This window comes from Anas acuta, chromosome 20 (assembly GCF_963932015.1).
Source record: "Anas acuta chromosome 20, bAnaAcu1.1, whole genome shotgun sequence".
NCBI classification, from domain to species: Eukaryota; Metazoa; Chordata; class Aves; order Anseriformes; family Anatidae; genus Anas; species Anas acuta.
Genome location: NC_088998.1, coordinates 11,936,268 through 11,948,420, shown reverse-complemented (window position 1 = coordinate 11,948,420; position 12,153 = coordinate 11,936,268). Strand labels below are relative to the sequence as shown.

The window sequence follows — 12,153 nt, the reverse complement described above, 5'->3', positions numbered from 1 at the left end:
CTTAACTTATGTTCAACATTCAAGAGAACATCTGCAACCACATTCAGTGTTGAGTTCTCCAGTACAAAATAGACAATTATGCACTGGAACAGGTCCAGTGAGAGGCTGCAGAGATGGACAGCGAGCTGAAGCACAAGATGTCTGAAAACCTGTGAAAACTGAATTCAACCTTCCAGACAGAATACGTGAGAAGGGAGGGCTGGGGGTGGAAAAGTTGGTATGAACTATTACAGTCACCAGCTATCTGTTAACATGGTGTAGAGAAGACAAAATCAGACATTCCAGCATCTTGCAGCAAGATAAGGGCCAATGGTCACAAACTGTGCAATAAGAGTTCTGGCTAGCTTTAATGAAAATATGCTCTCCACTGTGAGGGCAGTTTAACACTACAACAGGTAGCCCAGAGAGGTTGTGTGTTTAGCTAACCTAAACAAAAACCCGAAGAACACCTGCTTCCTTACCCTCCTTTGAGCAGGGAGTTGGAATGGAGACTTCCAGCTGACCCTTCTAAATTATGAATCCGTAATTCTCAATGGACCTCTTGCCAAGCACTAAATTCTTTTCAGCATTGTGCCAGAGTGTGAAAGCAGAAATGTATGACAGGCAGCATCCAGTACAGAGTATACTGCTGTTCTACCCTTTTAGTTTTACTAGAAAGAGAGAGAGAGAGAGAAAAAAAAAAAAAAAAAAAAACTTTTAGCCTATACAAGGCAGCTGATGTTTATTTTAAACACAATTAGCAAGCAGGCATTTACTTACACTCTGACTCTTGAAGGCTTCCAAGTAAAAGTTCCACCCGAACCTAAGCAACTCATGACAGAGCTCCTTCAGAGGTATGTGCAACCATAAAACTGATGAAAGAATGAAAATATGATTTTGGCATAGAAGATAAATAAATGAAAGCCTACTCCCACACATATCTCCTGCTCTCTCTCACATCAGACTAATACTTACGCCCCTTCACAGGAAAGTTCCAGGATATTGCCAGATCAGTAGCTGTAGTACAATGAGCTTACCGGGGTTTAGCAAAAATGAAAAATGACTGAAATTGTAAAAGTAAAGTGAGCATATATTTTTTTTCTCCTTCCTATCTGACCATTCAATAGAAATGAATGATACATTTTACTTTTTTTTTTTTTTTTCCTTTTTAGATAGGGATTGGGGGAAAAAAAAGTGTCTTCTGTACCTTTACACCAACATAAGGCACATAAGGCAGGAACACAAGAAAACTCACCCCACCACATAAAATAGCAAAATCATCTGCTAATTTTGCTGAACAAAGAAACAGTTTGTTAAGAGGCTTTAAGGTGCTGGGAAAAGAACAAAAAAACGATCACATACCAAAGTTATCATGTATCATAAGCGGTCCTTTTTCCCTTCAATTATTCTGACAAAATAGTCTTCAGTTCACAGACACCTATTTTTTTCATCAACATCAGGCTATATACCTTCCCTCTGTTTTAAAGCTCTCCAACGAGACACAGCACATTCTTACTAACTCATAAAAGCTCTGGGTAGCAAAAATGGACTTCTTAAAGTTACAGGTCACACACAAAAAAAAAAAAAACAGTCAAAGAGCTTTTTGACTTAGCATAACTCCAACTATGTTTAGTATTGCAATATATTAACACTTTAACAAAACCTATTCTATTTCCAATAATACTTTTTGAAATTATTACTAAAACCTCCCTCCCCCCCCCCACCCCCCCATTACTGAAACAGGTAATTTCTGCTTGGTTATTTTTCACAATGCATTTTCTTATATAATGTGGTGCATAAAAACGTGGTGCAAATCATGACATAGGAACTGCAAGAATTAAGCGTTAGTTTTACTGCTAAACACTGTAGTTACTTCTTTTGTACGTAGGTAAAAAAAAATGCAAATGGATCATAACATTATTTAAATCAGTTGAGAGAGACTATTTTATTCTTTTTAGTTTAAAGCAAACTCATATTTTTTTCCAGAAGAGGTAATACCATCTGTATTGATCCTTGCAATCATTAAATGGCTTATGGTTTTGCTAAAAGTTCCTGTTTCCCTTAAAAAGCGACTCATTTAATAGGTGACAATTCTAGTGCTGTAGCTGATATGTTTTCTCATCCTGTCTGAGATTTTTAATGAACTGCAGTGTTAATTTCAATGTAGCTATTCATCTGGCAGATGTTGTCCCATGCTATTACTTAATAAGCATTGCTAAATACAGATGTATTTTTTTAATCCACCCAGTTCTTCAGAGATACAAAGAGCCAAACATCCATTCATTCTTCAGGCAGGTTTCTTGTACATGGTAACACATATAGGAAGGTGACAAAAGAAAAAGAAAGCTGGAAATCAGTATTTATTCTAATTTCTGCATGTTCATTTCCTATGCATTTAATAATATCCTTTTATAGTTAGGGACAGGTAAAAGCAGTCATCTCACTACGCCTCAGCTCTTCCATCTAAGAAGGTTGCAGCACAGACTTCATCTGAGGAACCCAACTCTTTATCAGCACTCAGCCAATTTTTACAAGGTACCATATCTCATTTCACAGCTAAAATGCATTTACGTTTGGATGGTACATAAAAGGGCTGTTCTCCCAAAGACTGTACAAAGATTACAGGATGTAATCTTCAGGTGCAAGAGATTTTTAATGTGATCTCTGAATGATATCCAGTGCCTCCCTGACACACAGACAACTCTCCACTTTTCCTCCTTACAGACAAAGTTTCGCTTTTGAGCTTACAGTACTGCTTGACGTAGCACTTTGTTAACATTCATGATTAATGATGAGTTATATTTCCACAGTGACGTATCCCTGATGAGGGATTCTTTAGGAAGGTTCCCTTGAAGGGGTACCCGACAGTGATAAATGAGGGCCACATCCATTGGAACATTCACACTGGTCCCATAAGCACGTAGGACAGAGTGGACGGAAGTCTGAATCACCCTTCTTGGATCAATTATCATTTTTTTGGGATTGATCACCTCCTTCCTGTCAGGTTCTCTGTGCACATGCTGTAGTATGTTAACACCTGGCACGGTATTCCAAGACGAAACGTTGAACACAGGAGTCGATATGGTTTCTGGGAAGATATGGTTCTCAAAGAGAAAAATGCCAGTCCCTGGATTTTGCTCCTGAAGACTGCTCATCATCGTTTTCCAGTCTGGGTGCTTAAGGGGAAGAATTATTTCATCAGCATCATTAAGAACCACAAACCTGCTCCTCTGCATGTTACGGTATATACAGTCATTTAGAGCTGTGATTTGTCCATAGTAGCCGATGTGTGTTCCATCCTGCATGAAGTGCCATTTAGAGGACACCTTGAGGTATGAGTTTATTGGCCAAGGAATGATCTCCACAGTTCCTTCTTTCATATAAAACTTCAAGACTTTCTCCATCAGCTGGCTGCAGCTGTTCTTATAGACTACAACTTTCTGTACCCCAAGAATCTTGTACATTTCCATACTTTGTATAAACTGTAAGACATTGTTGTAATTTCCAAACATGGCAGAGATGCATACAGTGAAGTCAACAGAGAAGGTCTCAGCCTTGCGGTTTTTAATTTCAAACCTTGGTAGCTGGTCAATATTTCCATGCGGAGACTGATGAATTGATACATGTGTTGGATCGCAGTTTTCAGGTTCCACACAAACTATATCTGCTGCACCATAAGGGAATCCAAATCTATCTGAGTGAACATCAATTTTTGCTTTTGATACATATATCTTTCCATGGGGCTGGCAGCAAAACCAGCAGTAAAGTTCTTTTACATCTTCATGGTGAACAATCCCAATCACGCGAGTGACTTTGCCTTCTCTGTCATCAAAGTATGGGGATATAATAAAAGTTCTGTTATCCTTTAATGGCGTTATTGTTTTATTTGCAATTTCCCCTCTACATCTTCTACCTTCCTGTATTATTTTTGGCAGGTGAGCAAGTCTCTGTAATCTAATATATGAAAATGTGACCATTGAAGTTAGAGTAATAATGCACACAGTGGCAGCAAAGTATGATTTTTTCCCACCACAAAACATTTTGAATGTATCTAAATGTAGATGCAAATTTCTTTGTCCTTGCAGTTTATGCTGCTGTATCTGCAGGAAAGAAAATATTTAGAATAAGATAATATTGACTCATGTTCATTGCTGAAGAATTTTGGAAACAATACTGGGGAGGGGGACAAATCTCTGTCACTGTGCAGAAGAAAAAACAAAAAAAAAACTTTAAATGAATGGCTGGTACTGTCTGTGACACTCTGAATGCACCTATATTTCAGATGTTTGGAATAATTTTTGTTAATGCAGGGTTCTTTGGGTACCAGATGTGAAAAAATATGATAGAGGTGTATATATAGGAGAACAGGGAGCCATTATGCATTATTTTTTCATAAAGAATATTTTTAGAACATTAAATAGTACATAATTTTTAAAGCAAAAAAAAAAATCTACGTAGTATACATGCAGATGACACACGAACTGAACACAGTTGGCCTTCTCACAAAGTAAGGGGCAGACATATAAATGAAATATATGCAGAATTGATCAGAGAATAAATATATCAATCAGGGATTATTACACATGATGGTCCATATATAGTCTATAATGTGTAAATTCCCTAACTTGTGTTTCACCACAAATGAGGCAATACATACAGAGGAAGGTCAGTTTGTACAATTTATCAGAAGACAAGCAAATGTATAGCTGGGGGGTGAAAAAAATCTTAGCTTCTCAGTTACCAGCTCTACACTACTTAGCACTGCACAAGGCAGAGCTTGCAGGGAAGGCTGCCTCATATTATTACTATTACCAGAGATCTGTGTCTTCTGACACTGCATTAATGCTGGTACTGCTCCTAGCATGGCTGGGGAGGGGTCAGCTCTTGATCTTCTGCTGCTACAGGGACAGATGCATCTCTGAGCATCTAGCTGGCCAAAGTCTCTTGCAGCACTCTACTGTGAGCAAGTGTTAACATATGACTGGCAGCCCATGGCACTCTCAATCAGTAATTTCTGCAAATGGAGCTAAAATTACATTTTTCCTTATAAATTTACCTTTAGCCATCCAGATGTGATCCACAAATAGTAAGGTGACGGCAAGTCTCTTCAAAGGCCTGCTTGTGCTGCAATGATTCTTCGAAGAAGCATGACACAGATTAATCATATTAATGTTAGGCCAGAAAACTAGACTGGTAGAAAAAAAATATCCCTGAATTCCAGCAAGAAGAGTGGGATAAAATGCCAAGATAGAATAAACCAATCCTATTGCATAAGACGAAGAAAATGTATCTACAGGCCCAGTTATTACTGCAAAAAGCTAGCTGTTCATAAACAAACAAACAAATAAATGAGACAGATTTCCATGTGTATTATTTATAGAAAAAATAAGTACCAATGCCATAGGTTTAGTAGATATTAGAAGACTCTCCTACTTCTTATCCTTCCATTTTCTTCTCAAGGATCGTAATAAAAATCACTTGCATTTTTGGAGGGATCTGGCATCTTCTGAAAGTGCTAGATCTCTAACAATACTTTTTCCATAGCATATTACTCAGTCTATTGTAAAATAATAATTACACCTATTATTTCACACTTTTTTTTTCACATTTCACATATTGCCTAGATCTATTTTGAGAGCATCTAGTTCAATATTATTTTATGATGGAACAAAATACTAGCATGTTTAAAGAAATGCAAAAAAGAGAACTAGAAAGTACCTAAACACATAAATTCATAGTTTTGATCCAGTTACCACACTCAGCAACTTCACAGCTTTGGAAGTCCCTAAATGCTCTAGCAACTTTACTGTTTGGCTTGAAAAATTCCCCTATGGTCTGTTTTTCTGCTTAAAGACAGTGCTTTCTAGACAGAGGGGGAAAAAATAAATAATAATAATAATAAAAATCTAGCTTCTTAGTATAGCAATCTAGCTTCTGTGTCTCCAAGGAAAAAAATAATTGCCCAAGCCTTCAGAATTGTGTGCAGAATTTTCCCAATTGTCCTTTCCTCAAAAAGCACAGGAGAGATGTATTCACAATAAAAACCTTAAAGTGCCCAATTTGCCAAGGCTGGTATTTTTTATATTATACTTTTATAGCTATCAAGAAACTTCTTTGCAGAGCAGAACTGTCACAGGGCATCAAAAAGCTCACTGCCTTTCACTACTCAGAAAGCAGAACAGCAGCAGCAGACCATACTGACAATACTGACTCTGTTCTGAATATGAGGTGGAGAATCCCCCACGGAAGTCCTTATAATTTAGAGCAGAACTGCAATTAAATACATGATTAAGAGCCTGCTACAGTTATGCAATTCAGTGATGAAGATTTGTGATTGAGAAAAACTCAAATTTGATGTGTCTCTTTATCAAACATTTTGAAAACAGCCAAGAAATTTCCCTGAAGCATTTAGTGTTCTTATTCCCAAACTGTTATATGTTTTAGCAGCCTTACAACACAGTTTGTCTTTCTGTCAATCTTATTTATTTCTTAAAATATTGTTCACTCTTATAGGCTAATTAGTTTTTAATAAGGAAATATCCCAACATATCATCATTAAAAGTATAGAAGCCGTTTATTACCTGTTATTTCTTCTTCTTTTGCTGGCTATAAACGGACAACAAAAAGTTATCGTTTCAATTTTGTTTTGAATAGTGAACATCTGAAAGAAAAAGTACCTTTTAAAGCAGACACCTGAGTGAAGTTTTGTTCTGCTCAACAACTGATTTTTTTTTTGCTAAAATGTATCTACTAATTGTTTATTCTAATCAGATAAAAGCACTTTTTTTCTTAAGATAATCTGCAAGAAATGTTCTATACAGAACAATACTGAGGAGAAGAAAAAGTTGGTACAATACCTAAGACACATGCCAACACATTCTACTTCAAATGACTAGTGTTCTTTAATGTGCATAATAGTGGCCACACCTACCAGAAAAACAAGTTTTCCTTCTCTTGAGCAAAGCATACAGTTGCTTCCCAAGAACTTATTTTACGTTACAAACTTGAATATGGAGTTGTCCAAGCAAATCAAACCTAGGCACATAGGTATTTTAAAGCCAATTGGTTTTCTTATGGAAATTAATCATGCATGTTGATATATCTGTGGTTCGCATGCATATTTAAAGAGAGCTTTAAAAATATACTCTATAATTGGTTTTGTTTGATTTTTTTTCAGTAATGTACATTTTTTTCAGTAAAGTACTATAGGCTTAATTAAGATAGGCAAAAACAGATTCAGATGACAAAGTGTGAGAGAGATCTGAAACAACAGCAGTTTCTAGAAGCAGACACAAAGAGCAAAATACAAAAGTCAAGACACACCAGAGAACTGCATCTTAAAGAAAATAAATATTTAGGAGTTAAATTCACAGTTTTCCTGATATGTGACTCATGAATTTTTACCTCCTGAGATTAATAGAACAGAAATCTAGTCAGGAAATACATGAAGTCAGATTAATGAGGAAATGTGCATTTTTTATATTCTCTCACTACTGAGAGTACATGGTAAATTTTAACTTCAAAAATATGTATCCAGAGTATTTTAAAGAGCTTGTTTTCTTTTAATAATAATAATTAATTCATTTTTTTTACTTTAATTCCAATTAGTATTCAAGTAGAATATGATACAAATCATACAGATTTGCTTTAATACTAAATTAAGCTAATGGTATCAATGACTACTTCACACTAGATTGTTCTTTTTCAGTATTCCCATTAAGAGCAAAAAGCCTTTCTTCCTCCCTACATTTATGGACTGCAGTCATATCCCCTCCTAATCTTCACTTTTAACACTTTTTTCATTAAATAAGGCAGGATGTTCTAGTTTCTTCTTATAAGAAGCATTCTTCCCTGATCAGTTGCTTTTGCACAGTTGGTCCAGTTTCAGTTCCTCTCTAGCACAGGTGATCAGAAATACATTTGTAAATGAGAGTTGCAAGCCCTCACATACTGGATATATTCTTTCTTAATATGTGCTAAGACTACTTTTTTTTTTTTGCACACACATCACATTGGACTGATACATCTGAGCTTGTCATGACTCAGTTTTCCAGCCAACTGCAGTTACACAACATGCTTTCTTCTGCTGCAAAGTTGTAATAAAGAGCGTCTATCCCAGCTGACTAAATTAATTACATTTCTCTTTATCTCTTTACTTACAGTCCTCAAAAAAAATAAAGATAAAAATAAAATAATAAAAATAAAAATGCTCTAAAACCCTGTGTGTGATAAGATTGCACTTAGAAACTTCCACACACTTAAATAGTCTTTTTTTTTTTTCCTTCCTAAAAAAGGGAACTACTTGTGCTTTCTTTGCCACATTGTACCAATATGATCACAACATATTTATTAAACACCTGTCACTGGTTCTTCAGTAACTTGTCTATCTTAGAATTTTGTAATGGAAATTATTCAATACTGGCCTCTAAATGGAGTGTTGTTTTTACCTTTGCAGTACAACTCCTATTTTCAGACCTTATTTTCCTGAAGTCTCCACAATTAGCATTATCCTTACTAATATGTGGAACAAAGAGCTAATTTAGTTCAACAGCCCTTCACAGATCATTATTAATCTCACCCACATCTTCCCTGTGTTGTGTCTTTCCTCCTTAATTTATTTTCTTTGTATTGAGACAGGTGAAGATCTTTTATCCTGCTCATTTCAGTATCTTCATAAAGACATCTATATTAAGGGTGGTTGGTTTTTTGTTTGTTTTTAAAATTCTCACCTTACTCTTCTACCTCTCAAAATGGGGTGGGGCAGAGGTGGAGGGTGGCAAAATAAATCTATTTCAGGGGTCAGCTGACAGATGTGATTACAAAATTTCAGTCACTAATAAACAGTATTAGCATCAGAAGTAGAGGAACACTACACAGCCTAAAACTTGGCTTCTTTGGGGTTTAACTGAAAGCAAGCTACTATTAATGGATAGCCTTATTAATTTATTGTTTTTCATAAAATTTATTCCCTCTTCTTTGCTTTATGGCTTTGCCAAAAGCAACCACACATACCAACAGTGCTTAAATAAAAATTCCAAAGACTAACAATAATTTTGCCGTCTTAATCTGGATTCTGTCACTAAACTTTTGATAGTTCAGCTTCTTCTCTTTCAAATGCCAGAGTTCTGGCATTCCATGATCTTACATGATCCAAAGTCAGAAGAATAATTTTTTAAGGGTTAAACTGAGGACAGTATTATTTCACTGTTGCTAGAATATTGCTCTTGAAGAATTAAACTGGCAATTTCTATTTTAAAAGCAATGAAGGTGAACCAGAGAGTAATTCCATTAACTTAGTTTGAGCCATGAGACTTGTCAAGCACACATGTCCCTGTACACACACAAAAAATCTGCCATACACCCATAAACCCATTGTAAACAATTAGACTTTGTATCCTTTGAACAGAAATAGGTCAGGTAAAATAAAAGTTGCATGACAGTATTTAAAGAGTGTTATTTCAACTTATTGTTTTTATCACTGTATTGGTTTTGGCTGGAAGGGAGTTAATTTTCTTATTTGCATCTCATATGGTGCTATTTGTGACCAAAACAGTGTTAATAATACACAATGTTTTAGCTACTGCTGAACAGTGCTTACACAGGGTCAAGGCTTTTTCTGCTTCACACATTGGGTCCCTGTGAGTAGTCTGAGGGTACACAAGAAGCTTGGAGTGGACACAGATGAGAGAGCTGAACCAAACCAACAAAAGGAAGAATCTAGAGGAAAGGAGGGGGAGAACACTTAGGGTTATGGTATTCATCTTCTCAACTGTTAGGTGTAAAGAGGCCCTTCTTTTCCAGAAATGGCTGAACACCTGTCTGCTGATGGAAAGTAGTGAATGAATTCCTTGTTTTGTATTGCTTGTTCATGCAGCTTTGCAATATCCATTAAACTGTCTTTAATGCAGCCCACGTGTTTTCTCATTTTTGCCCTTCTGCTTCATTTCCCCATCCTACTGGGGGTGGTGGGATGAGTAAGAAGTGGCTGTGTGGGGCTCTGCTGCCTACCAGGTTGTGGTGGTTTTACCCTGTTGGACAGCTGAACTCCACCACAGCCACTCTCTCACTCCCCCTCCTCAAAGAAAAAGGGTGAAAAAATATGATGGAAGAGGCTCAAGGGTTGAGATAAGGACAGGAAGGTCCCTCACCCATTATTGTCACAGGCAAAATAAACTTGGCATAGGGAGATTAATATAATTTATTGCCTATCACTACCAGACCAGAACAGTGAGAAACTAAAAGCAAACTAAAACCATTTCCCCCCCCATCCACCCTCTTCTATGTCCTCCCCTCAAGTGGTACAGGGGACCAGGGAACTGGGGCTACAGTCAGTCCACAACACATCCCCTCTGCTCCAGCATGGGGTCCCTGCCATAGGATGCCATCCTTCCTGAACTAATCCTACATGGGATTCCCACAGACAGATGCTTCAAGAACTGTCCTATATGGGTCTGTACCATAGGATCCATTTTTCAGGAGCAAACTGCTGCAACAGGGATTCTGCAGGAGTGGCAGCTCCTGCCAGATCACCTGCTACTGCGTCGACTCCTCTCCACAGGCTACAGGTCCAGCCTGGAATCTGCTTTGGCAGGTGCTCTCTGTGGGCCACAGCCTCCTTCAGGACATATTCACCAGCTCCACCTTGGGCTCCTCCATGGGCTGCCAGGGGACAATCTGCTCCACCATGGTCCTCTCCACAGGCTGCAGGGGAAGTTCTGCTGTGGAGCCTGGAGTAGCCCTTGCCCTCCTTTTTCACTTATGTTGGTGTATGCAGGGCTGTTTCTCACTCCTCTCTGACAGCTGCTGTTGTGCGGCAGTTTTTTTGTTGTTTGTTTTTCCCTTTCTTAAATACACTCTCACAGAGACACAACCAGCATTGCTCACTGGCTCAGCTCAGGCCAGCGATGGGTCTCTTTTGATGCCAACTGGAGCTGGCTCTTATCTGACATGGGGCAGCTTCTGGACTCTGCTCAGAGAGGCCACCCTTGTAGACCTCTCCACCAACACCACCCCCAAAGCCCCTGCCATGTAAACCCAATACGCAGGGTTAACCCACAACACACACTGAAACCATTCCTTCAAGAAGTTATGCATTTTTTAAATCTAAAATTAAACTCCCATGCTTGTAGTGCATTCAGATAGAGACTTCAAAAATTGTGTTTTACAATTAATAAACACCTCAAACTTACCATCCAGAGGCCAACATCAGTACCCCAAAATGATGTTATAGCTGACCGATATCTTACTTGCTCTTTTGTGGGTGGAAATAAAAATCCTGAGCATGGCGAGTCTCTTTTGCAAGTGATGCCAGTTACAGGATCCCAAGCGGGCGCTGCAGCCTGACACCCTCACTGTGCCCAGCAGTTTACCAAATATCCGACAGCAACACGCCCCTCTCCCTGCTGCCTCCGGTCCTCGTCCCGTAGGTTCTCCTTTCCTAGCGCAGGCTGACGCCGGAGCGTCGCTGCCGGCACGACTGTAAACGCAGCACGGCGCGAAGCTGAACCACGGCGGAGCGCCGGCGCTAGCGGAGCTCTGTCCCCCTTCCTCCCCCCAAACTCGCGACACCGAAACCAGCAGCGATTACCTCCGTGGCGGCTACGCCAGAGCCTCCGTCTCCGCAGCCCCAGGAAAGGCGGGGTCGTCTAGCCCCGTCACCTCCCACCTGGGAAGGTGCGGCAGCTGCGGGCGGGGCAGCGAGCGGCGCGGCTCGCCCCCGCCCCGCGGGACGCCCCGTGAGCGGCTGCGGCACTAGACGAGCCACCGGCAGGGCCCCTGCCGCGCTCGCTCCCGTTATTGCGCCCCCACCCCCGCCGACCAGCGTGGAGCAGACTCCGCACTCCACAGCACCGCTCGCGCGGGGCTGGGGTCGCGGGGCGCCGGCCCGCTCTGGCGCAGCCACACGCGGGGCGCCGCGCACGGCGCCGGTATCGGCGGGCCGCGAGGGCCACCGGGCAGCCGCTCCAGCGGAGCAGGGCTCCAGGCAGCCGGCCAGATCACTGCGGCGAGCGCCGCACCGCTTGTGCCTCTGGCCGGTCCTGGCGAAATGCCTTCGTTCCCCTCACCTCCGGAGGTTCGCCGGGGCATTCATCGGGGTGGCTCCCTGCAAGCCTGGGTTACGCGGAGGCCAGTCCCAGGACGCTGACACGGGCGGGGCCGTGTCTCGGCCAGCAC

The 12,153-nt window shown here is 40.1% G+C and overlaps 1 protein-coding gene across 1 annotated transcript; it reads right to left on the bottom strand.

Annotated features, from left to right (window-relative positions):
- Positions 1-1,896: 1,896 nt before the first annotated feature.
- Positions 1,897-12,038, bottom strand: LOC137842728 (beta-1,4-galactosyltransferase galt-1-like). The gene is made up of 2 exons (XM_068657110.1): positions 11,567-12,038; positions 1,897-4,079 (listed from the first exon to the last, which is right to left on the bottom strand). Exon 2 carries the CDS (start codon positions 4,017-4,019, stop codon positions 2,724-2,726), a length of 1,296 nt encoding a protein of 431 aa, XP_068513211.1. The 5' UTR covers positions 4,020-4,079; positions 11,567-12,038; the 3' UTR covers positions 1,897-2,723.
- Between the last annotated feature and the right edge of the window lie 115 nt (positions 12,039-12,153).

Bases quoted from the DNA above. Each gene is read 5' to 3' on its own strand.
- LOC137842728 (XM_068657110.1), bottom strand. From the start codon at position 4,019: ATGTTTTGTGGTGGGAAAAAATCATACTTTGCTGCCACTGTGTGCATT.